At 41.2% G+C, this 25788-nt stretch overlaps 2 protein-coding genes across 2 annotated transcripts; both read right to left on the bottom strand.

Annotated features, from left to right (window-relative positions):
• Nucleotides 1–11003: 11003 nt before the first annotated feature.
• LOC148018623 (G-type lectin S-receptor-like serine/threonine-protein kinase SD2-5) lies at nt 11004–14141 on the bottom strand. Its single transcript, XM_087661584.1, has 2 exons — nt 13971–14141; nt 11004–13886 (listed from the first exon to the last, which is right to left on the bottom strand). The coding sequence occupies exons 1-2, from the start codon at nt 14139–14141 to the stop codon at nt 12189–12191; spliced, it is 1869 nt and encodes a 622-aa protein (XP_087517710.1). The 3' UTR covers nt 11004–12188.
• Nucleotides 13881–14694, bottom strand: LOC148018622 (uncharacterized). Its single transcript, XM_087662046.1, has one exon. It carries the CDS (start codon nt 14602–14604, stop codon nt 14149–14151), a length of 456 nt encoding a protein of 151 aa, XP_087518172.1. The 5' UTR covers nt 14605–14694; the 3' UTR covers nt 13881–14148.
• Nucleotides 14695–25788: the final 11094 nt, after the last annotated feature.

Below are 25788 nucleotides of genomic sequence, written 5' to 3'. Positions count from 1 at the left end.
TGTCATTGCAATGTTTGGTAAGGGTGTGAATGAAATGATGCTAGATATGCAAGGAGAAGGCGTCAGAGTGCCATGCGAAAGAATGCAGCTACCTGGCAGGACCCCAATCAAGGTGCAAATGAAGGAGAATAAGCCATGAGTATCATGCCAAACAGTAAAACCAACTGCAAACCAACCAAAGGGCCAGACCCAAAAAGCACCGGTCCAAGGGACCGTGATCAGGCCACGTATCATGACATGCAGTGCAAAGCAAGTCGAAAAATCAGTCAAGCAAGGAGATATGGTCTATCTGTGTATGATCCGACCAATTGAAGAAGAAGAAAATGGCAAGAAACCCAAACAACCGAATAGGAACACAGAAGTGGCAGAAATACTTGAAGAATTCAAAGATGTAATGCCAACTGAGCTACCCAAGGGTCTACCACCCAGGCGAGATGTGGATCACAAGATTGAGCTGATCCCAGGGTCTGCCCCACCAGCTCAAGCTCCCTATTGCATGAACCACACTGAACTCATGGAATTGAAGAAGCAACTACATGAACTAGAAGAACAAGGATTCATCCGCCCTAGCAAATCCCCCTTTGGTGCCCTAGTGTTGTTTGTAAAGAAGAAGGATGGGGGACTTAGACTCTGTGTAGATTATAGGGCTCTTAACAAAATCACCATAAAAAACAAATACCCTATGCCCCTAGTGGAAGACCTCTTAGATAGACTGCATGGGGCCAAGTACTTCAGTCGGATTGATCTTAGATCAAGATACCACCAAATCCGCATAGCCGAAGAAGATATCCCAAAAACAGCCTTTCGTACCCGATATGGTAGTTTTGAGTGGTTAGTCTTAGGGTTCGGCCTAAGCAATGGGCGAGGCACATTTTGTGGCCTCATGGATGGAATTTTTAGACCGGAGATAGATATCTTTGTCATTATCTACATAGATGACCTCCTAGTCTACAGCAAGACCTTAGAAGAGCACAAGCAACACTTACCCCGAGTTTTTGAGAAACTGTGGCAGCATCAGTTATACGCCAAGCCGGAAAAATGTGAGTTCGCAGTGAAAGAATTGGAGTTCTTAGGCTTTATTGTAGGAGCAGATGGAATCAAAGTGGACCCTAAGAAAGTGGAAGCTGTCCAAAGATGGCCTGTACTGAAAACTGTAAGAGAAGTGCGGGAGTTCCTCGGCTTCACAGTATTTTGTCGAAGGTTCATCAAAGATTACAGCCTTATCACTGCCTCCCTCTCCCACCTCACCAAAGAAGATCACTCTTTTACATGGGGGAACGCGCAACAGGAAGCCTTTGAGTAGATGAAGAAGTGCATGAGCCAAACCCCCATCCTAAGGGTGCCGAACTTCACCAAACCCTTTGAAATCTCTACAGATGCATCTGACTATGGCATAGGGGGTGTACTGGTCCAGGAGGGTCGCCCCATTGCGTATGACTCAAGGAAATTTACCGATGCTGAAACAAGGTGGAGCACACATGAGAAGGAAATGTTGGCAGTCATCCACTGCCTTAGAAAATGGAAGCACTATGTTCAAGACAAGCATACAATAGTCTTCACCGACAATATCTCCCTCAAATACTTCCAATCCCAACCCAAGTTGTCAGCAAAGCAAGCCCGCTAGCTAGACTTCCTAGCCGAATTTGACCTGGAGATTAAGCACAAGCCCGGCCCTACTAACAAGATAGCAGATGCCTTGAGCCGGAAAGCTGACCTGAAAGCTGTCAGTGTGGTCAGCAGCAACTTCATAGAACTTGTCAAAGAGGCCCTAGAACAAGATCAAGAAATGCACAAAATAATCAAAGATGTGGAAGCAGAGAAGACACCACATGGAATGTACACCTTAGAAGAGGGTATTCTATTTTTAGGCAACAGATTGTATATCCCTAACAATGTGGAATTAAAGAAACTCATCCTGCATGAGATACACGACGGCAAGATTGGAGGCCACAAAGGGCAAAGCAAAACCTTGGAGGCCCTTAGGAAGCAGTTCTTTTGGCCGAACATGAAGGAAGAAGTGATAGACTACATCAAAACTTGCCCCACTTGCCAAATGGTCAAAGCACCAAGATCAAGACCAGTCGGACTACTACAACCATTACCAGTACCTAACCGCCCATGGGATGTCATCAGCATGGACTTCATTGTGGAACTATCGGAGTCCCATGGGTACAAATCATCTTTGTAGTGGTGGACTATTTCTCCAAACAGGCCCACTTCATCCCGGCGAAGCCACCACTGAATGCCAAGGAGGTAGCACGCCTCTTCTTCACACATGTATTCAAACTGCATGGCTTACCACTGGCCATTGTATCAGATAGAGATGGAAGATTCATGAGTGACATGTGGAAGGAACTCTTCAAGACTCTGGAAACCCAACTAAGATTCTCATCATCCTTCCACCCGGAGATAGATGGACAAATAGAACGAGTCAACCAAGGCATCGAAGATTACCTCCGCAGCTATGCTCGAGTGGACCAGAAAGATTGGGCCTTGTACCTTGATGTCTTGGAATTCCACTATAATAGCTCCATCCACTCGGCAACGGGGTACACTCCCTTTGAGTTAGCCACAGGAAAAGAAGTCATTACACCACTGGCCTTAGCATCCGGAGCGGCCAAAGCGGAGGATCAAGATGCAGAAGAATTCTTGAAGAAATGGAGAGATCGCAATGCAGCAGCTAAGCAAAGTCTCGAGCAGAGCAAGATAACCATGACAGAGCAAGCAAAAAAGAAGAGAAAGGCTGTACTATTCGCCAAAGGAGACATGGTCCTAGTGAGCTCTAAGAATATGTCACTTTCCAAAAACATGGCCCCCAAGTTCAATCACCGCTACTATGGACCCTACCGAATCACTCAAGTGCTGAACGAAGTCACCTACAAGCTGGACTTGCCAAACAGTGTTTGTGTTCATAATGCATTTCATGCTCGTCTTCTGCGCAGGTTCTATCCTGACAACCAATGGGGACGGTGCGTACCAATGCTCCATTCCAATGGTCCCTTCGAAGTAGAAGCATTCCTCTGACGCCGGGAACAAAGAGGCTTCCCCGAATACCTCACCAAGTGGCGTGGGCGTCCATTCAAGGAGGCCACTTGGATCTCAGAAGTGGAGGCCCGTGAACGCGGAAAGGATGCCTTCGCCCTTTGGCTCGAGGAGAACCCCCCTGCTCCTTCTACCGACCCTTGAGCCGCCCCAACACTCCAACAAATAATGCGGTTCTCAATCATAGACCCCAAATGTGCCTCCACTCCTCAAATGGAATCGAGTCGAGGGTGGACTCGCATGGTAGCAATCATCACAAATAACTCCATCAAACGAAAGAGCCCCAACGTCTTAGTGCGGTAGACACTAGCCAGTCTGATAGTATAGACTGTGTTAAGACCCCGCGGTCCCCTTAGACCGGCAGACACTGACCAGCTTTCTAGGAAAAGCTGCGTTAAGACCCCGAATGAGTCAAATAACAAACGCTACCCTTAGATTGCTGAGGTCAGCAATCCAGTAAAGCGGGGGTGAGTGTAAGGGCTTTGTAGCTATACCATGCCGTTGCTACCGATTGCACCTATATAGGGAGTAGTAGTGACTCAAAGCCCTGCCTTGTTTCCACTCTACGTGTGATTCCCTATGCCCAGTGGTGAACCCTTTTATGTGCGGCGTCACGAGGGTGTAGTCCTGGGATGTGTCTATGTTGTCCCGCTTTTTGGATTGAATAATACAAGAGTATACCTTGAGCTCATATCGTGTTACTTTTCTGTGCCGTGTTGAGTGCGTAACGAGTGCAGGTTTATCACTTGGGGGGGGGGGGGGGGGGGGGGGGGGGGAGGGGGGGGCGCAACGGTTGCAGCGGTAGCCTGGAGCCGGGTTCGTGGCGGCAATGGCATCTTCCCAGCATGGTGGTGTCGTCAATATGGTAGCCTATGCTCTCCTAAGTACGGCAATGGCAGTAGCCGTTCGTCACCTCCTCCCTATCCCCCACTAAGGGGTGTTCTTATATAAGCTTGGGGAGGGGGGGGGGGGGGGGGAGGGAAGCCACCACGTGGCCATGCATGACTCTTCCCCCATACACCAACTACTACACATCATCTCCTTCTCCCATTCCCTTCCCTCCAACCACGCATTGGCTGGGGGAATTAGTAAAAAATTTTGCATTAATTTGACAGAGTCCAAAAACCGACTTTTCTCTTGACAGAGTCAAATGCACTTCTTCAAGACGGCTCAAAATCTTATCACAATCAACAATATGATCAGCCACAAATCTTCTACATTCATACTCATTCAACTCTTCATTCTTCTCATAGATATCACATCCTTTGATTAGCACATCATCAAGAAAGGGTAAGTCCAACTGAGGAATATACTCCCTCAAAACTTTATGCATAGCATTCATGATATACGCCACTGAATCGGTTGCTCCCTGTGGAAGCGTACACATCCTAACCAATCCAAGTGGTATCTTCATGGTAGTGGTATCTTGGCTTTCCAATGCAAGCTGGAATTGATCATATCCTGAATATAAATGTCCCATAGAGTAAATTGCCTTGCTTGCAAATGCTTCTGTAAATTCATCCACTATCAGGCCTGATCCAACATTCCATATGGTCACTTTATTAACTGGTTGTAAATCATATATAAATCTCAAAGCACCATTCTTGTTTGGAACAGTAAACCACTGATTCGAATATGGAGCTGAAGAAGGCTCCAAAATCCACATTCTAATCTTCTCGTTCAAAAGCTCTAGCAACTTAGGCAAATATGCCCGAAGCACTAAAATAGGCTTTAAATTCCATGGCACATGAGGTACTGTAAAGATCACCATATATGCAACTATGGTTGGATCAACATATCCAATTTCATCTGGCTGAAACACAAAGGCTTTCCCATGCCTTGCCAACATCTGCAAGAAACAAGCTCTTTCTGCAAAGCAAAAGGAAGCTTGTATCACCAATTTTCAGCTCTTGTAAAGTTTTAGTTGTAAATTTATGTCCTACTCCATGTGGATCCTGTAAACTAGGCTATTGAATCACTTTTTCAACCAACCCATAGGCGGTAAAGGCAAAGCCACAGGTTTAACATTCTTTACATTTGTTTTGTACTTTGCATCTACCCTTGCTTTAGCCCTGTTTTGCAGCCCATAACATTCATGCTTAGCAAACCCTTGAATGACTTCATACATCTCTAAAGTGTCAACATAAATAACCTCTTTTTCTATCCTGTTTTCAGCATTAATTGCTGCAGAATTTTCAGCCACTGTATCAATATCAACTAGCCCTGAAAACATACCTGAAATACCTTCATTTGCAGCCATCAAACCATATGTCTTTTAGCTCTTTTTTAGCCCATCCTACATATTTCTTTTTAGCCCTACACATGGCTGAAATATTCTTAAAACTGTCAAGACTACATGCTACCCATTCCTACAATCCAGACACAAACACAGTCTTTTCCTTTCTTGGAGGTATAATTACCTTCCTAGAGGCACTGCCATAGCCTCCACTTACAGCAATGCTGTCTAAAAACCCTTAAACTCTCGTGCATTAGGTGGCATAGGATTATGCCACAATCTATCCCAATTGCGGGGATGATTCACACAAACATTGAGAAACTATACCGCCTTTGTATTGTCTTTACTCCGAACCCAAGCATATGAAGAACCATCATCCAAGGCTTTTGTTTCCAGCCTTGATTCTGAAATATAGAGCTGCCCCAAAATCACCGAATAACTACATGAATCGTGCACAAAAAAATGATATTCATCCCTAACATCTCCAATAGTCATGGGTACATTCGGACAAGCTGCATAAAGATCCTCTGATGAATTATTTGTTGTCTGCATGTGCCATCCGGGATCTACATCAATCGGCCAACCTCCATTCTCATACAAGCTACGTGCCATAACATTGATTTCGGAACCATGATCTAAGAGAGCTATGCAAGGCGTCTCTCTTTCTCCCACTTTAACAATCGTCTCTATTGTAGCACAAGCCTAATGCGTTCGTGAATAATGACTCCTTGGAATAAAATGATTCTTCTTTATGTACTTGTTGATGGACATTCCCATTATACATAGTCTTCTCTTTATGCTTAGTGCTGCCCATAAGACCAATTTCAGCCACAAGCTTGCTAACTACACTCCCATTTAACCCATTTTCAACATCAGCCCGCTCCAAATCAGCATTACATGCATCATCGTAATCCCTCTGAAATTGTTTCTCTATGTCTTTGTCAGTCTGCATCAATGCTTGCAAACGTTTCAGTAATTCAATAATTGCATCATGAAATTCACGCTTCGCGATTCCAAGAACTTTGCCAAGTGTGAATTCCACTCTACTACCAAGTATGTGATCTTCCAGGACCTTTTTAAGGTTTGTGGCAGTCTCAAGATCTGATTGTAACCTGTAACGGGCACCAAGCTGCTTGCCCATTTTCTTTCCTTCTTGTTTCTTCTCTTGAGATGCATCCTCCATAACATGCTCAGGTATGGCTTTTTCAGCCTCTTTTTGCTGCTCCATTTTACTTCGTATTATGCATTTAGATGGGCCTGAAGAGAAAGGATTAGCATTATCCTTGTCTCTTCTTCTCTTTTCTTCCACAAGAGCTTCTTGATTATGAACTTCAGTTAAATAAGCATAGGCTGAAAATGAATCCATTGGTGTACTCCATTCTATTCTCCCTCATATACTCTGACTTGCACCAGTCAATTCAGACTTTGTTGTTTTGCATTTTTCTATGCAATCTAATGCTTGTATCCAAACACAAGATTTTGCTTCAACCATGCCTCCTTTACGAGCTTCTGCGGTCCTTTCAATTCTCAACCCATATTGGCTGTATCTATGGCAACAAATGTTGTCTTTGCTGCCATCTCTTCCAATATCTTTTGCATACCACCATTTTCAAAATTTAGCTCTACTGAAAGACCAGTTTCTATTGCATGTATTTTGCCATCTTTCCAAAAGACTAACATTTTCGCTTCCGCTTCACGGTAGGCTGAACAGTCTCGCTTTCATACTGTAAACTATCACACCAAATGCATCTCCTCTTGTATCCTTCTTTGTACGGTGTTTGGGCTGTGTCCGACCCTTCTCTTCTACTTTAACATCCAACTTTTCGACCTTTGCATAGATTTCTTTCAAATTCAGCCTCAAATCACGCATGTCTTTGATTAATTCATCCACAACATCACCTTTAAGAGCCGGACCAATAAGTATAGCCGGTTATTCTACCATAGCCACAGACGTCTTGGCTACAATTTCAACCCCTTCTCAGTACTGGCAGGTGTGGTGCCTGTATCCCATCTTAATTTCATTTGCTCTCTCTTTACCAACATATGCACTATCTTAGTTATAGTAGCCCAATCATCTAATTTCAGAAGAGGCATCTTCTAAATGATCAGTAAGCTTTTCCTGCAAGACAGGATCTGCAGTCTTCAGAAACAAATCAATTTTCTGACTCTCCAATGATTGCTGCTCATTGGTATCCAACTGCCCATACCAACTTTCAAATTCACGAAGCAAAGCTATAGCAACCAACCCTTTATTGGGCTTTTCAATCCAATCCGTAAATGTATTTTTAGTTACCACTCTTGCATCTTCCAAGAAAAACTCTTCTCTTGAAGCTTTCTTAAAAGCTGCCCAATCAACATCTCTTCTATGTAACTCATCAATCTGATCATCTAATGCATGCATGGCCAAACAGGAGAAATACAACTCCACGCATATTGCAGTACCCCATGAAACAACATCTTTTTTTCATACAACCGGATGAAGGCCGAAACATTTTGACCCTTAAAATACTTCAATTCATGTTCCACTGCCTACAATGCATTCACAGCTAAGGAATCAATTATTTATGCTTCATGTCGAGTTTACATCTACTATTGTAACAATTGCCGTTGTTGTTGTTGCTGCAACAAAGCAATCATATGTTGTAAAGCATCACTACCACTTAAACCTCTAGAATCCCCAATCTTTACAAACCTGCTACTACCGACTTTCACGTCGGATTCACTGTCGGAGCGTTTGGGGCCGAAAATCTACCACGGGGATAAGAGACAGTAGAGTGAAGGGAGATTCAAGGAGAGGAGTAGACGGAAGAGAAGGGGTTTAAAAAAATAGAAGATGTAGAAGAATACTCATAGAGGTGAAGCCTGCCAATTTATTTTTGCATCCTGAGAAGATAAATCCCTTGTAGACCAAAAACGTGTATAAAACAATAGCTTCATCTTTGCTGCTCAGACCGCCAATCTGATGCTTCCATTGGCTCCGAAAGGGGGGTAAAATACTAAGACACCTTGTCAGAATTCCCCCAGATCACTCCTCCTCCCAATTCAGAGTGTTACTTGTTGCTGTCTGTAAATTGCAATCGCGCAACGCACGATTTCGCCAATCCTTCTTTTTGCATAAAATCCCCTAAAAATGGCTAAAAGCCACTTGCTTTTTTTTTTTACATGTCATCCTATTCTAGAAGTTGTCTATAGCTTTTGGATATTTACAATAAATAATATCAAAAATATCAAAAATAGGATAAACTTATCCAAAAATCTAGTATTTTTGAACCATCCACACTACAGACACTGACACTAATGACTAATATGGCATTGACTCTCTAGATCAATAAGAAAGTTGAATGTCGATGCACTCTAGAGTTTTTCACTCTGTATCCGCGTAGCGGCACGACAACGAGCTACTATTTCAGTCATCCACCGCCATATCTATCCCTTTTCCAATTGTAGATGTCCTGCAAATCACTATTAGTCACAATCCATGTCTTGTACCTGCAATACTTGTCTAAAATAGGTTTTTATGATGAAAACTAGGTTTGAATATGAAGAAAAAAGAGAAGAAAATAGATCAAAGACCAATGCTCTGATGCCATTTGTCATGAAGGGACTTGAGAGGAGAGTGAAAGAGGAGAGAGAAGATTGTAAGAAAGAGAGAAGAATGCAAAGTAGAGAGAAAGTCTGGACGAGGAGAGAGAAAGACTAGAAATGGAGAGAGAAACATAAGAAAGGAGAGAGATGGCTGGCAGCCATGAAAGGTCAAGAAGAAGCCTGAGAGGTAAAGGATAGATTTGTATTATCATGAAAAAAAATATTATGTTGTACATATGTCATTTGCTCTTTTTATATCCCCTACCCACTCTCTTACATAATCTATTGTTACAAACCTAATTTTAGCAAAAATTAGGGTTTACCAACTATCTAGGGATGTGTGCCCATGAATCTTAGTGATACATGATGAAGTATTGTTGCTATGAAGTTGAAGATTTATAACAGATCTGAAGAGAATTGTCATCATAACAAGTGCGGCTTACATGCAATTAAAGTACACCTAATTCAATACCCCAAGTACTCTAAATCAAAGGGCAAAGCAGGGATAATTGCTATTGGTCATTTAGGAGAACAAAAGATTTCAAATTTTGTATGAGTGTGACTTTTGTAAGAGATCACACTCAATCAATAGAGGAAGTTGGAAACTCCAAGACATATATCTTGGGTTTGTGGCAAGGCTTTCCATCTTCTCAAGGATCTGGCGATGATCCTCTTGGTTGTATCTTGGAATACTCATTTGAAAAACATTGCAAGGGTTGCTAGTTTAGGTGCTGAGCAGTGTCGATTGTCTCTTAATGATTAGCAGAATGTTTTATTTGTTAAATTATTGCTTGTTGTAAATTGCTACCTAATTGGCTAGATCACCACACTCTTCATCAAGGAAGGCTGGATTCAGAGGTTGCCAAAATTTCATTAAAACAATTTGGTGATGCTGTGTAGTTTGACAGCCTTCCAATTCTAACCTTTGGCAAACGCCTACATCTCTGTAGAGGAGAACTACATTGCTGCAGTAAATACACAGAGACATTGCTCAGATTGATGTTATTTTCATTATGATGAACTCCCCCTCAAGCGAGAGAAAGGCAGCAACTAAGACGGTGAGTGTGCCTTCACATAAACCTGCAAAGAGTTTGAAGAAACATGATAACCAATTGCTATCCAAAATGGAACTTCAGAATCTTCATTCTGATCTACATCAGCTCCATGAACAGCCAGACTATGAGGTCTTTGATAATTTAATTGATTTGCAGCATATAAAACATCGACAACATCAAACAGTTCATCTCCTAGATGATCATGGACAGCTCTGGACTGCTTTCTGTCTTGGACATTCGAAGAATCAAATGTAATAGCCTCTTCAGACATACCATGTACAGATCTGTGGTCCATCTTTGGATATCTACTATCTGCTTTACAAACATTTGTTGCTTGTGAATTGAAAATCTCTGTCCACCAGCGGCTACCAAGGCATTCTTGCACCCAGAAAACCTCATGCCGAAAATGTCTTTCGGCCCATGGAGAATCACCTGGCAGTGCACTCCGACAGGTAGGCAAGGGAGCACATAGATCAGGGTGAAGGAATTCTTACCTGCAGTGATTGATGAAAAAGGGTATGCAGCGACCAGGTGGGCAACTGCATGAATTGTATGGCGCTCTTTGTTGACAATGATTTCGGCAAATTTGGGATCACCAGGGATGGGAGTGCCTGGTTGGGGATCGCCCATTTAGATTAGATTTTCAGAACTTGGCTCAGAGGATATCACTTGGATATCTTGGCCAATTTGACAGATTGGGGGCTCAGAGGGTGCCTCTACTGATCTCGAAAACTTGTATGTGGCTCAGAGGATGATGCGCCTTCTTCTTGGCCAGTGACGGATCCATCACCATCCATAGGGCTTCTTCCTGTGTAGAATCTCTCAAAGAGATTGATGGTGCTTGCAGGGCAGACAGGGATAGCCACACGGGATCGTTTGACCGCTTGATACCATGTAGAGAAGAGAAAGAACTGGAACTGCATTGCTACAGTAAATACACAGAGACATTGCTCATATTGATGTTATTTTCATTATAATGAGAGACGTGTACATTGGGCGCAGCATGCATGTGAAGAGGCATGCAACCATTCACTGTAGGACATGTTTACACGTCACATAAAACACTTTGACCATTAGTTAGTTGTAAATTCCAACAATCTCCACCTGTATATTAACTATGCAACGAATTAGCTTTGCCAGCTATTGACTCCTAAGAAGCTCAACGCTCATACAGTGTTGCCTTCCAACAAGAAGCAAGCAGCCTACTGACAAGCCTGCGAATCTTCTGCTGCAGGTTGGCTATCCACATGTTTGCTCTGGCCTTGCCAACAACAGGGCCATCTCAGTAGTAGTTTGCACTTTCAGAGCTCACAGCCAGTCTTCCTTCTCAATCAGCAGGCCTTTGCAGCCTGAAAACTCTGCACAACTTTGCTTTGTCTGCAATACCAGCTATGGAGAAATGGAACTATAACTTTAGGGGGAAAAAAAAAAGAGGAACTGTGATTGAAGAACAAGAGAAAGAACATGGGCTTAGAGGCAAGAATCTGATACAAGAGAGTATAAAGCAGGAAATGTGGGCGGGAGAGAGTCCTGAACTTCATGCACACAGTCTTGCAAGGACAGTGAGGTACTGGATTGAGTGTCAGTTGTACAAGTAGAGGAAATGTACCACGTTAGCTCCCAAGCCCATCCATGCTTATTGATTAACAAATAATAATATGAACTGGCCTATTTAGAAAACTAGAATGAATTTAATCAATGGCTGTCGTTGTTTTCTTTTATACACTGCATGTTGACAAGTAGAGGTAGTTGTTTTATATGGCACCAGTCAGCACAGCTTCTTTAACTGGGGCAGGTTCAGGGTTAAGACAGTATCCAAAGTTTTGAGCTAGCTAATATGATTTGTTTATTCTAGTAGGCCGTCATATACCTTGATCCCATTATGTGTGGATAGGCTCCATAGCATCACAAACACATGTAAGATGTCATGCCACCCTTCAAGTGTTCAGAAATTGATAATTTTGTAAAGAATATACAACTAGGATTTTGTTTGCATTGCCATAGAACCTATGCTATTACAATTGCTAGTGCTTGTTGCAAACTATGCTTAATAAGCTATTTTCTTGACATGGGGTCCAATTTCTGTGCTTTCAGTCTGATACCAGCATGCTTCGTTAAGAATGAAGTGGAGCTCCAGTGTAGTTTGGTTTCCAACGGATCATCTTTCATTGCAGCTGGGCCCTGTATAGTTCAAGCTGGTGCAAGTCTATTCAGCTTGCTTGGATCAGGTATATCACAGTACAGTGAGAATATAATCTGGACAGTTTCTTTCATCTTGGAGCAGAGAGATGGACAGCGGGTGGCATTGAGTCCTTTGGTGGTTGAAGATCCTCAAAGTGCACACCCAATGCCAAAGGAGGTGGTGTCAGATCCAACACACCCTGAAGCATTTGCACCACACTGCTCATGGCTGGACGCTTTGCTGGCTCAACTTGAATGCACCATAAAGCGGCATTGATAGTCCTCACAGTTTCCTCCTCATGATAACTGTCACCCAAGCGAGAGTCTACAAGCTGGAGCAGCTTTCCTTCTTGTGCTTTGAGTTTCGCCCAAGCTGGCAAGTACATGGTCTGCTGATTTGGATCACTACAATCAGAGCTGACATCTAGGCATTTCCGTCCACTCACAATCTCAAGCAGCACAATGCCAAAGCTGTAAACGTCTGCCTTTTCTGTGACAGTAGAATGAAGCCATTCAGGAGCCAAGTACCCAGATGTGCCCCGCATTGTTGTTACAACTTGGCTCTGGTCACGGTCCATGAATTTGGAAAGGCCAAAGTCAGCCACCTTTGCTAGGAAGCGATCATCCAACAGAATGTTCTGCGGTTTAACATCAAAATGAATTATCTGTTCCCTACATCCTTCATGAAGATAGGCTAGTCCTTGTGCTGTTCCTAGAGCTATACTAACTCGAGTGCTCCAGTCCAGGAGGGTGTCAGTTGTACCGAAAAGCCATCTATGAAGAGACCCATTTGGCATGAACTCATAGACTAGTAGTCGGTGCTCCCTTTCTGCACAAAACCCACACAGTCTAACCAAGTTCAAGTGATGAATGCTTCCGATGGTGCATACCTCAGCCCGGAATTCCTTGTGTCCTTGCCTAGAACTCTCGAGTCGTTTCACAGCAACCTGTAGTCCATCTGCTAGAACCCCCAAAAAAACAGTACCAAAACCACCTGCCCCCAACTTGTCGCAGAAATTCTGAGTGGCATGGCGGAGATCCCGATATGCGAAGCGTGATGGCAATCCTGGCACCTTGTCAAAAAAAACAGATCCATTCTGTGCTGCTTGCAGTGCTCTTCTCCTGCAGACTAAAACTGTCACGGCAACTACAATGATGGCAAGAACACTTGCTGCAGTGGAAATACCCACTGTGACAGGCATCTTGGACGTTTTAACACTTTCAGCTGGTGGCAATTGCTGAGTCTGATCTGTGGGTGCAAGGGCAATTGCCGATACATTCTGCATCTTGATTAGACCAACTGAATCGTAATGCTGGAGATCCTCGGAGCTCATTCTCAAAGTGTATACTTGGGTCACTGTGTAGCAATTACCTGAGGGATCAGTGCTGTTGATGCCAGTCACAAAGAAGGCGGCTTTGCAGGAGCAATCTTGCAAGCATTTGAACTTGCACTCATCCAATGAAGCAGTAGTGTTACCATCACTGAACGTAAGACCCAGATAGTCCACATTACTGATTTCCAGGAAGTGTTGGCCATGGGTGGACGTGTTTTCTGTGTCGCAATCAAGAGGCCCACTGTTGGGAATGCAGCCGTCAGCAAGTCTGCGAGAGTTGATAAGGGTAAAGGAGTCAGTGGACAAGGTGCTGTTGCCAGAGGAAGCTTGCAAGCAGACGCACTGAGCATTAGGAGGTGTGCACAGACCATATGACCCACAAGTGCTTGGAATGGAACAAGGGTCAACCTCAGCAAGAACATTATATGCAACGGTCCAGCCATCTCTGTCTGACTAACCATGCACTCGAAGGATTCCATCAGGATCGATCCTTAAGTATGTCATACTAAATCCGTTTACGTTGAATGGAAGTGAGACCGAAACGTCTGGTTGATTGTGAAGATGATCGTTTGACAGGAACAGATCGATATTACTGCTGTTGCTGTACACAGCATAGGGGATATCTCTGTAGCTTTTCGCATCGCGCACAAGGTCTGTGCTCCAATAGCGTTGAGGTTGATCATAAGGAGCAAATGCATAGAGGAACATGCCATATTTAGGAGGTATTGGTGGACCCGACGAGCGCACCGTCGACGTCTCTGACCAGGAGGTCACCAGCCGATGTGAGCTCCAAGGTGCCGTGATCGCGGACTAGATGGTTCCCGTTGGCGGACCAGACGATCTGCGGGAAGCCGAAGGTAGGCATGATGATGTTCGAGCCGCTGTCCGTCTGCAGGATGAAGACCGCAAAGAGGAAGCGGTCGCAGGTGCCATTGCAGAAGAAGCCGCAGGCGTATCTGGGGCCGAAGCCCGAGGGGCTTCTGAGCAGGACAGCTCGGACCTCAGAGCCGTCTGTGAAGCTGACGGAGTGGCGTGGCAGGGAAACGGGGTCGTTGATCCAGGTGGTGTTGAGCTGGGCGTAGGAGTAGTCGTAGGGCTGCTGCTGAGAGGGAGGTGGCGACAGCAGCAGCGCGGAGAGGATGGTCATCATCGTCAGGACTAACGGCGCCATTGGCGTGCAGCTGCTCGACGATGAAGGAACCGAAACATATTCTTAACAGTTGCACAAATTTACATCGCACACGCGTGAGCTCCATTTTACCTTCCGAGAAGAAGACGACGTCTTTGAAGTCAATATTGAAGACGAGGACTTAGGGGGGGAAAACCTCTCTTACCAAGAGTAAAAAATGCCCCAGTGTCCGAGTGTCCTACTACGAGTGTCCTACTGATCACCGACACTCCTCTGTGAGCGTAGGCGTGAGTGAAAAATGCTCCAGTGTCCTACTGATCACCGACACTCCTCTGTGAGCGTAGGCGTGAGTGAAGCTCCATCCATCCACCAATAATAATGTCAGTCAATCGATTGAATGCTCCTTTCTTAGACGCTTTGATTGACACTTTAACAAACCACAATAGTTAGTTTCCTAACTTTTGCATGTATGTAAAACTGCTCAAAAAAGGAATTAGCCCTCAGGTTGAGTTACACACAGCCATGAACGCCCAGTTTCCAAAAAAAATTAAGTATCCTGGAATGTTTTCCACACCCACTAACTAGACGACAAAGCTTCTATTTGAGACCTCATCTGGCATGATTCGAGCCCTCGCTAATAGGGTTGAGATTACCTTTAATAACCACTAGGACATGGCACTTTTGGTGTTACAAGGTCGTCGTTTTAGTGTGTAAACAACTCCACAGACTATTTTACAATCAGACACCAGATTTAGCCCTATGTGTAATTGCCCTGAGTCCTAACTTTTGGGAAACTTTTCTTATGACCCTCCACATCCATGTTGTAAAGGATAAAAATTGACGGTTTTGGGAAAACACAAAATTCCTAAATGCATCGCAAGAAGACCCTCTCACATCACCATAAGCAACACCATGGGACACCCAACATTTCAAATGACAGCTAAGTTTGTTAAGATGCCTTTCATTTATATAGATTAAGTCTCAAATTATGTAAAAATCTAAGTACGTTACACATAATGGAGAATATATGAAAAATTATATACATTATTTTTAACAAGACATGTCGTTTCACATATGCAAAAACTTTTTCCTTTGTTTTGACAAGCAACATAGCTAAAAACAAGAAAAACAATCTCCTAGTAAAAGATACCATCGATACTATATCAACTTCCCTTCTGACCAATACACCTTATCTTTCTTTGATAAAAGAAAACATGTACCATTAAAAGATATTGACTTGGCCCATGTGCAAGAAAATTTACAAAGAACAAGAGAACAAAGAGTACATAAGTTAGAACATAAGGTGAAAAAGCACTATGTTACTTCAGAGGCATAAAGTAATCTACATGTTACAAAGAAAAGCACCCGTTACTTTGAAAGCCATAAAGTAATGTGCACTTTATGAAGGAAAGGAAGAAAATTACTAAAAAGTATTGAATGAAAAAGGACGCATGCAAGAAGTCAAAAAAGACTTATATATGTAAAAGCATTCAACGGTACACCCCACACTCAAGATTAAGTAGGCACTCCACGCTTGGATTATTTTGCTACTTTGCACCAGTTTTAGGATGGTGTTTCACACCAGTATTAATATCATCTTACTACTATATTATTTTCGTTATAGGTTTGGAAAACCCCGAACCTCTAGAGGGCTTCCCGAACCTATTTCATTTTTCAAACCCCCTCCCCTCCCCTCTTTCTCACGTGCAATCTCTCATTTTCTCTTTTCCCTCCCTTTTTTCATTAAAAGCGCCCCCCTCACGTCCCTTTTTTAAATTAAAACCCCCTCCTTTCTCTCACACTTATAATCTCTCTCTTTCTTTTTCCACTCCCCTCTCTCTCTCTCATGTGTAGGGCCTAGGTTCTCTCTCTCTCTCTCTCTCTCTCTCTCTCTCTCTCTCTCTCTCTCTCTCTCTCTCTCTCTGTGTGTGTGTGTGTGTGTGTGTGTGTGTGTGTGTGTGTGTGTGTGTGTTATTAAACTCTTTAATTTAAACTTAAAAAATTTTTAAAGTTTTTTAAATTAAATTTTTTAAACATAGTTTTTCACACACTTTGAGAGGGAGATAGAATCAAAGACAGAGAGAGACAAGAAAGAAGAATAAGGATAAAAAGAAGAAGACAGAGAGGGGGGAGGGAAAGAGGAAAGAGAATAGTTTTTTTTAATTAAATATTTTTCATCTCCCCCTCCCCCCTCTCTCTCATGTGTAGGGCCAAGGTTCTCTCTCTCTCTCTCTCTCTCTCTCTCTCTCAATTAGATTAAACTTTTAATTTAAACTTTTTAATTAAATATTTTAAAATATTTGTTAATTTAAAGTTTTTTGGAAATAATTCCTCCCCCTTCTCCCCTTTCTCTCTCATGTGTAGGGCCTAGGTTCTCTCTCTCTATTATATTAATTTCGCTATAGGTTCGGAAAGCCCCGAACCTCTAGAGTGCTTCCCAAACCTACTCCCTTTTCCAAACCTACTTCCTACTCTTCCTCTTCTTCGAGGAATCATTAGCAAAATTACCTTCCTTAAGCCAAACATGCGAAGGTAAAGTAGGGGTTGATTCCATAGTTTTTGTTGGTAATCGCACAGGGGATGCAGTAGTCCTACCTCTCTTTGTAGCATCTACATCTAAACAAAATCTCAACATTAGCACCTGGAACAACTAACAAAGACTATTTCATTCCCAAAATAATGACACTTATGAACCATTCAGTAGGTGTACTGACAGACGATGTAATGTCACAAAACAACCCGAATCCTTTAACCCATACTTAAACCAATGCCTTGATATCTTATTAGTGTGAGAGTGTTGAAACCTCTTCCTATGGTCAACCCATACATATACACCTGAAAACATTGCGTGTATCCACAATGTACAACTTCAATAAAAATCGAGAGCTTAATATCTATGTTAACATCATCATGTAAACACTCAACAACTCTTGCAAGCATCCTTCTTATGATATTATCACTCGTTACTATACGCAACGTGCATTGTAGTTCCTTTTGTAATCAAAAGCCAAGTAATATCCCCACTCTAGGGTAGGCATCTGCAAAAGCCGAATAAATACTTAAACATGAAAAGTAATCCACTTCCAAAAGAGTATATGCTAACCAAACATGGCATGAAGAGCAATTCACACATATGCCAAACTAGTGACCCTACATGGTTATCAATAGCTACATCCCTAGTGTTCCCTTTACCACAACTGGCAAAGACCTACCTAAAATCCTCTCCAAATAAAACAACATTTCCACCAAATGGCTTATCACAGCTCATAACATCTCTCAAAGTTCCATAAACTACTTCAAAGGCATATCGATGGGTCATAGAAGCCTCATCCCACAAAATAAGGCTCGACTATCTCAACAATTGAGCAATATCACTTTGAATAGGAACATTATAGGTGGACCAACTATTTAAGTCTATTGGGATTTTAAATCGTGAGTGAGTTGTACGACCACCCAGCAAGAGCAAGGCAGCAATGACATATAATGTTGCTACTACCAACACTATACAACCACCACTATGCACCTTTGCAAGCAAGGGCTTATACAAGAAAGTCTTCCTAGACCCACTTGGGCCATCCAAAAAGAATACACCCCCAACATTTACATCAATAGCATTCATAATTGCACTAAAGGAAATTCTATGTCCATCATTCAACATTGTCTCCAGAGATTCAAAAACCCTATGTTGTTCCGATATGTTGTATGCATACTCATCTTGCAAAAGGGGGTTAGTATGCAATTGAGAGTTTGCCTAATGAGGTTCTAGAAACCCATAAAAATTAGAGAGCCTTCGCCGCCATGTATGGCGTAAAAGGTCCAAAAGATATAACAAAGCCATGTTAGATGCCTCATGCTGCAGAACATCGGGAGAGCTGTACACATGTTGTAGTTGCGATCTATACAGGATATCCTCTACCATTGGCACCAAAAATATTTTCCATAATTGGCCAAGCCGAGCTGGCTCACAAAAGACCAAAATTGCAACAAACAAAGTACGAAGATGTGCACTAATTTATACGAAGGCAGCTTCTTCCAAGCACATAACATACTCATCATCACTCTCCACATACCTCTTGCAATGCAAACATTCCTAAAAGTATCATAGACCACATTATCAACACTATGCAGATCTTCAAAAGAAGTACACTCCCAACACCCTATTAAAAGCATCTGCAAATAGTGAAGCTTACCACAAGTAGGTGCCACAAAATACATCTGACCACATATATTCCCACTCTTCCTCTTTGTCCACATCTTATGTCGTGCATTCCACACTGAGTACATTAGAAAGTCTTGATAGTAGATAGTTCTAGACATCGAATGAATGCGATTGTAGACAAACCATTCAATAAGAGTAGTTTTTTGGAGGTCTTTATTATGCACAACATCCGATATATTATTTGCATCTCGAAACATCACATAATTCTCACCATGCAAGTGCACTTGCAACCGATGTATATCAATCTTTTCATTGTGCGATGGGTAATCATAGATCTACCAACATGCCTCAGAGGTAGAAACATATCATGCATCCAAATAACTTTGGATCTTGTCCACCTTAGGAACACTACCACCATTTTATGCTGAATTAACCTTAGTGGAAAATTTGATGATTGCACGGTCATGCCCTTTGTACACACACTTCTACAAATACTTAATAACCGCTATTGTCAAACACATCTCCACACTTATGTGTGCATTATGCTTCTTACTCAAGGAAGGATTATATGGAACAACCCACTGATTACCAATAACATTACCATTTATGATCACTGTGTTTCCATCATCTCACCTTCGATAGATGGGGTAGCTAGAACTATCAACTGTTGTCATGACCACTAATTTTGAGGATAGTCTTTAGTACATTTACCCACTTCCATGCAAGGACTCTTGGGGTTCGATTGTCCAAAAAGGCCATGAATGTTGCATTTTGAAATTATCTCAAATAAGGGTGGAAACCTAACTCTATCAAGCAACTCAACACAAACCATTCTATCATAGTGACATGCATCATAAGGTTTAAAAGAGCACTCTAAAATTAGCAAAGCATGAGAATGTGGTAGTCCCCTCTTTTGGAATTCAATCATAGTAACATAGCCTATAAGCTTTCCAAAGAGGTCTCTTCACAACAACATGTGCATCAAATCAACATGTTTTTGGTGAAACACACAAGCAGTCAAATCTGGACGGTTGTACGCACTCTATCCAGGAAACAAAGCATTAGTTATCTACAACCACTTTGGATTACATGTCATTTTTATAAAAAGGTCAAGTTTTCCCTTGCATTGTACTATAGCCACGGCATCCTGATACAATTGGTACATGTGCCTTGGTCCACCTGCAAATGATGATAGCAAAACTATCCTCCTGCCAACAGAGGCACCAACAATCTGCACAAGCTCATTATCGTTTTCCCCCACCATGTTTTCCAAGCCTTTGTAGGCCTCAGATCACAACACTGACTAATTCTGACAACATCAAGTTAGCTTGCATTGCTCTATACTGCAATAAGCATCAATAATGAAATGTTGCAATAGCCGACTACTGCACAATATATACACCTTAGTATCTTGACGCACTTGAAGTCGAAATTCATAAAATTGTATACGGGTAACACAATTTTTATTGGACAATTCATGTATGTTAATAGGAACATTGGCATTACTATAGGGAGTCTTTACATGCCAACTGTTATCACCCTAGGGAAAAGGAGAACATATAGCATTGGCATATATGCTCTATGCAAGTTTGAAATAGCAATGCATCAACCACCCCGAGTGTAAACATGAATATCCTAGCGATCAGGAGCATTCTCACCACCCTGCCCTTGCATGTAGTAGCAACCTTAGTTGCTACAGGAGCTGAGTACTATTTGTTGGTTCTTTGAACACCAAAAATACTCAATCTTAACTCTCACATGGGATTATTTTGCAGTTGCACACCCATAGACCTAAAAGCTTGTGCATATATGTTGTGTTGACGCATCATAGATTGCAGCTCCCCAAGTAAATTTGGTAACAAATCACGCATGACCCCCAACCAATTAAACAACTTGCGCAAAGTATCATAAATATAGAGTTGTGCAAATCTTAGCCTTTCTCAACATTGCATATCAAGAAGCAAAGGATCTATATGATAATAGATAGAGCCATGCACTCTAAAGGTGTAACCCTTCCTGACAATAAACAGCTTGTCAACATTAGCTCCAAGGGATACAAACGCAAGAGCACTATTATATGCTCGTACATTATTTTTAAATATCCTACTCTAAGGGTGCATACCACGCAATAGATCATGCAATGGCTATGGTGGGCATTGCAATGGTGGCAACATTACTTTTCCATTCCAACAACACTGCTTTCCAAACAAAATCGACCCCTATATCTAAGCCTCACATCTCCACAATTTAGCTAAACACATTTCACATATTTCAAAAAGACTCCCCATGGGATGCACATCCAGCTCTTGAAACAATAATATCGTTGTTGTTGGATGAACATTAGTTGTGCAGGCAAAGTATGCAAAATGGAGCACAACCCATCATTTTGGGAATAAAAAATCACAATACTATCAATATGCAACTCATTAACCACGGAATTTTCCACATTGTAGTGATTCCTAACATCACAACCGTCGACCAATGTTAAAATATTAGGCACAACACGATCAACATGAACCATAGTTAAATCCATATCAACATGCTCTTCAATCGGCTCATTATTCCCATAACCACTCCATTATGATTTTCTCCATTTTGGCAGCTAAACATTGAAACATTACTAACTTGCGACTCAATAATCACATGATTTTTCACATTCCTATGTTTCTGGCCATTGCAATCACCCGATGATACCAAAACATTAGTCAAATCCACACCAAACTGCCGTTGAGCTAGTTCACTATCGCCACTTGCATTCCCAATGTGAAAATGCGTACAAATCACACTATTTTCTACACCCATGTGATGTCGGCCATTGCAACCAACCGGGATGGTAAAGCATTAGCCAAACTGTCATTGGCCTAGTTCACGATAACCATTTGGAATCGAAGCTTTTAACACCCCTACGAATCGATTTTTCATACTCTTAAACCCCTCTCTAAGCCCTAAAATTGGCAACATGCCGTGGTTCACACCTAGTGGAGCTAAGCACATCCCTACGAAAACATAACTCATAGTTTTGCCAGCTGCTCGATACAAACAACCCATGTTGATTAGGTGCCCACATAATTTATTATCAACATGTTTTTATCAAAGGCATGGCTCAATATACATGCATGCATGTTAAATGCACCATTAATATTTAAATGTTTAAATATTAAATGCCAAATATTAAATATAAATATACCAACCATCATTGGATTATCAACACTGCTCCACATAAACCTCAAGAAAGAGACATCACATTGTACATACTCAATACACTTCACTCAAATATGCCTTCTTACATCAAAAACATTGCACACTTTAGCACATTTCATGTAGCCTTGCAAAAAAGAAGCATATACTATCACAAAAAACCACTGGTCTAATCATTTTTAAAAATGCTAGATAATATGAGCTTATAAGTTTCCTCCCAAGCAAGTCTTGCACATCTTAGCATATTCCACACAAGCTTCACAAAAAAGAAGCACATATTATCACAAAAAAATGCTCGCCCAAGCACTTTGAAACATGTGAGATAACATTAGCTTATAAGTTTCCCCCTAAGCAAGTTTCCCTCCCTAGTTGCGACTGCCCATCTGATGACTTAATTGTTGCAGCAAGGCATTAAACCTACTAACATTCATTTGAAATTGCAAGAACGGTTATCGACAACCCCTCTGGAAAATCACAAACCCATGGTCATCCCCAAGCCCCCAGAACAATTCCCACATAGCATTCAACAGTAGATTCATTAATCTGCTTGTCTAAAAAACAATTGTCGAAAAGTACCCTTATTTCACCACCCAGATTAGTCTCAACACTTGGTGAAGAACATTTTGGGTGTGCTTTGTCTCACACACAACGCCATGCAAACCTTTAGCATGTTCGTGCAACTCCGATGAGTACATGGCAAGTGCATGATCCACAAGCACACATAAACTTGTATGTATTTCCATCAACTCATTCATCTTTATCTCAAGGTTTTTAAAGTTCGAAGAACTTGGAGTACTCGTCGTGTTTCTTCATATCCTTGCGATTCTTGCACACCTAGCAACATGTGTTCCTTATCCCCTTGCCACCTCTTTCATCTTTCATAGATTCACTCTATTAGAGCCTATGTTTTGGATGCAACAAAACATACAAATATTTATCTCCAAAAATATGCATAGCACCTTCATGCAAGCACAATCAAAACAATTATCTTCCATACCCATGCGAATGGCTCCAAGCTGGCAAGCGTCAAAGAGACAATATTATGGTTGTTTTGTTCAACTCTATTCAATCCACTGCATTCAATGGAGTCGAAAGCACTATGTTTGGAACATCTCCCATGGCTTCGCTTTGTTCCATGACCACACCAAACCTTCAAGAGAACATAAGAGTCACACAACAAACAAATCTTAAAGCTATTCAAGACATAAGCGACAAACACACTTACAACTGCAAACCCGAAATGCATGAATAAATGCATGTATGGCCATGCATGAGTGCCATGCACACACAACACTCATCAAAGACTAGCCAAGCATTACCCAAAGGCCTTGCTAATGGATATACATTCATCTACATATGTACAAATATATATTATTGAGGAAAAAGAACGTGCCCTAAACGGCGGGAAGGTGTCCAAGTCTCAAAATTGCAAGAAGGTTATTTAGCACACCTGATAAACAATTCAATGATTCATGGCCTACCATTGATGATTACATCCATAATAAGAACATCCCACATGACTACATTTTGAGCAGCAAGCATCAACACCAAAAAAGCCCTAGCCAATTAACAAAACAAAACAAATAGAAGGCACAATAGCTAATAAAGGCACATGCTCATGATTGACTTCAAAGCAAGAATGTCATAAACCCATGGTTGTATCATTACCTACCTCCAGAACACATAAAGACTCGATCATTTCAGAAGAAATGAGCATGAGCAACATAGCAATACATTATTGAAGAATGCGGTGGTAGAGCTTAAGCATACAACTTCTCAACAACAAATTTAATTGCAAATCTCAACCCTACTTTTCAAGTGCGATATCACTTTTCCACTTAAAAACATGTTATGAAGTCATTTTCGTGTCCCAACACCTTTAAGCTTCAACTATTTTATATATCTAAACCAAGTAATTGGAGCTCTTTAGTCAAATTGTATGCACCATGTTTGATTTAGTGAAACTATTTACTACTACATAAGCTTTAAAGTGAAAATGTTACAAACTCAGGAGGGCTATTGCACAAGTATCTTGGTTAAAATGAAAAATAGAGTATCAGTACATGAAAGAACTTCGAGACTAGGTCACAACATTAGCAATAGAGAGAGAGATAGAGGGAAGAATGGACTATTAAAATGGCTTAAAAATAGTTTTATAATCTGCAAGAGTTAGACAATGTGCTTCAAAATGGAGATTTTCATGAAAATTTTATTTTAGATGTTAATGTAGAGACTACATATATCAAGAAACTATGGCAATGAGCCTACTCGATGATTCATTTGTGTTAACATTGCCAAAAATCTATTAAGATAAACTTTCAAAGACGTAAGTAGCACATCAAGAGAAATGTTCTCCGATGTAACTAAGCTCTCATTCTTGTGGGCAATTAACTCACACACTCCATCCTCTATATGACATGCACTGTTAATAATGCCTTTCAGCTTTTCTTCTTGATCATCCAAAGACCCAACACATGGCCACCACATTAGGAGAAATATGGACTCTCTTTTTTGCCCCTTAAGGGGTTTCTCTCACCTCTTTCTCTCTAAAAAGAGATTCCAAAATAATATTAGAATAAGAGATCTTCTACAATCAAGTAAATCTTGTATTTGTATTTTCAATAGATTTCACTTATTATTTTATTCTTAAACTGTAGGATAATGTCACTTTTTCTCAAAATCCTCATAACTAAAAAAATACAATTCTATTTTTTGTAAAAACGGAGCCAATCATTAATATACAACTCTTTAATGCCCTCATGACTTTTCAACATGAAAATATATTAGAATCATTCTGATTATTGCTTCTTAAAAGGGCAGAAATTAAAAAACAATATAAAATGACATACACATCATATTTTAAGATTATTTTTTACCTAGAGACACCTTTTTGACTCGAGAGTTTCCTTGTAAATTTTTATTGTTTTTGGAAAAGTATATGCCTATTTCTAGGCATTTCTTCATTCCCTCTCAAAGCTCTAGTTTTGTCCGAAATTTTGTGTACTCTTCTCCTTCCCTCCATAATATGGTTTCTTGCATACGAATTCTTGTTAAGCAATACTCAATACTATCTACAACACTCTCTACACCCTGCTATAAGCAATCTCAGGAGTGGTTTTGATAGCATTTGTTGAAATCAGATAATCTCTATCTACAACACTCTCTATCCTGCTACAAGCAATCTCCCTCTTCAGTACTGTGCTATAAGATATCTTCCTCTTCAACACTCTAAACTACAAGCAATCAAGTGATAATGGAGATATCTTTATTTTTTAAATCTCTGTGATGTTATTATTCTTCATAGTTGTTTAATCCTTAAGTGTCAATTCATATATATATATATATATATATATATATATATATATATATATATAGAGAGAGAGAGAGAGAGAGAGAAAGAGGAGAGAAGGGAGGGGAGAAGAGAGAGGACTGTGTGAGATGAACTAAGAAAATAAGTGATAGAGTAACAGAGAGTAAATTAGGGTAGAAGATAAGATGACGTTATTGTTCTCCACTAGCCAAGATTCTGTATAAATGTGTTTAAATATCTTTGATCAATTCTTCTTGAGAGAGAGAGAGAGAGAGAGAGAGAGAGAGAGAGAGAGAGAGAGAGAGAGAGAGAGAGAGAGAGAGAGAGAGAGAGAGAGAGAGAGAGAGAGATATTTTGGATAGAACGGAAGATAAGATTGGATGCTAATTAGAGGTAGATTAAAAGCTAAGATTACAAGTAGATTAGGGGTTGATTAAGGTCTATCATGATTGAAATCAAGAGAAAGAGACAAGATCCAACTGGGTAAAAAAGAACACAGATATAGTGAATCAAAGGGATGTAATTGTGTGATTTGAGCCAATCCAGAATTAACTGCATG

This window comes from Lygodium microphyllum, chromosome 21, assembly GCF_053477565.2.
Source record: "Lygodium microphyllum isolate KBCC chromosome 21, Lygodium_microphyllum_v1.1.10, whole genome shotgun sequence".
Lineage (NCBI taxonomy): Eukaryota > Viridiplantae > Streptophyta > Polypodiopsida > Schizaeales > Lygodiaceae > Lygodium > Lygodium microphyllum.
Note: the sequence above shows the minus strand (reverse complement) of the source record. Positions and strands in the feature narration are given on the sequence as shown.

Coding starts and splice junctions, on each gene's coding strand:
- LOC148018623 (XM_087661584.1), bottom strand. CDS start 14,141: ATGTTCCTCTATGCATTTGCTCCTTATGATCAACCTCAACGCTATTGG. Junction 13,887..13,970: donor ACAATCAACCAGACGTTTCG/GTCTCACTTCCA, acceptor GTGCATGGTTAG/TCAGACAGAGATGGCTGGAC.
- LOC148018622 (XM_087662046.1), bottom strand. CDS start 14,604: ATGGCGCCGTTAGTCCTGACGATGATGACCATCCTCTCCGCGCTGCTG.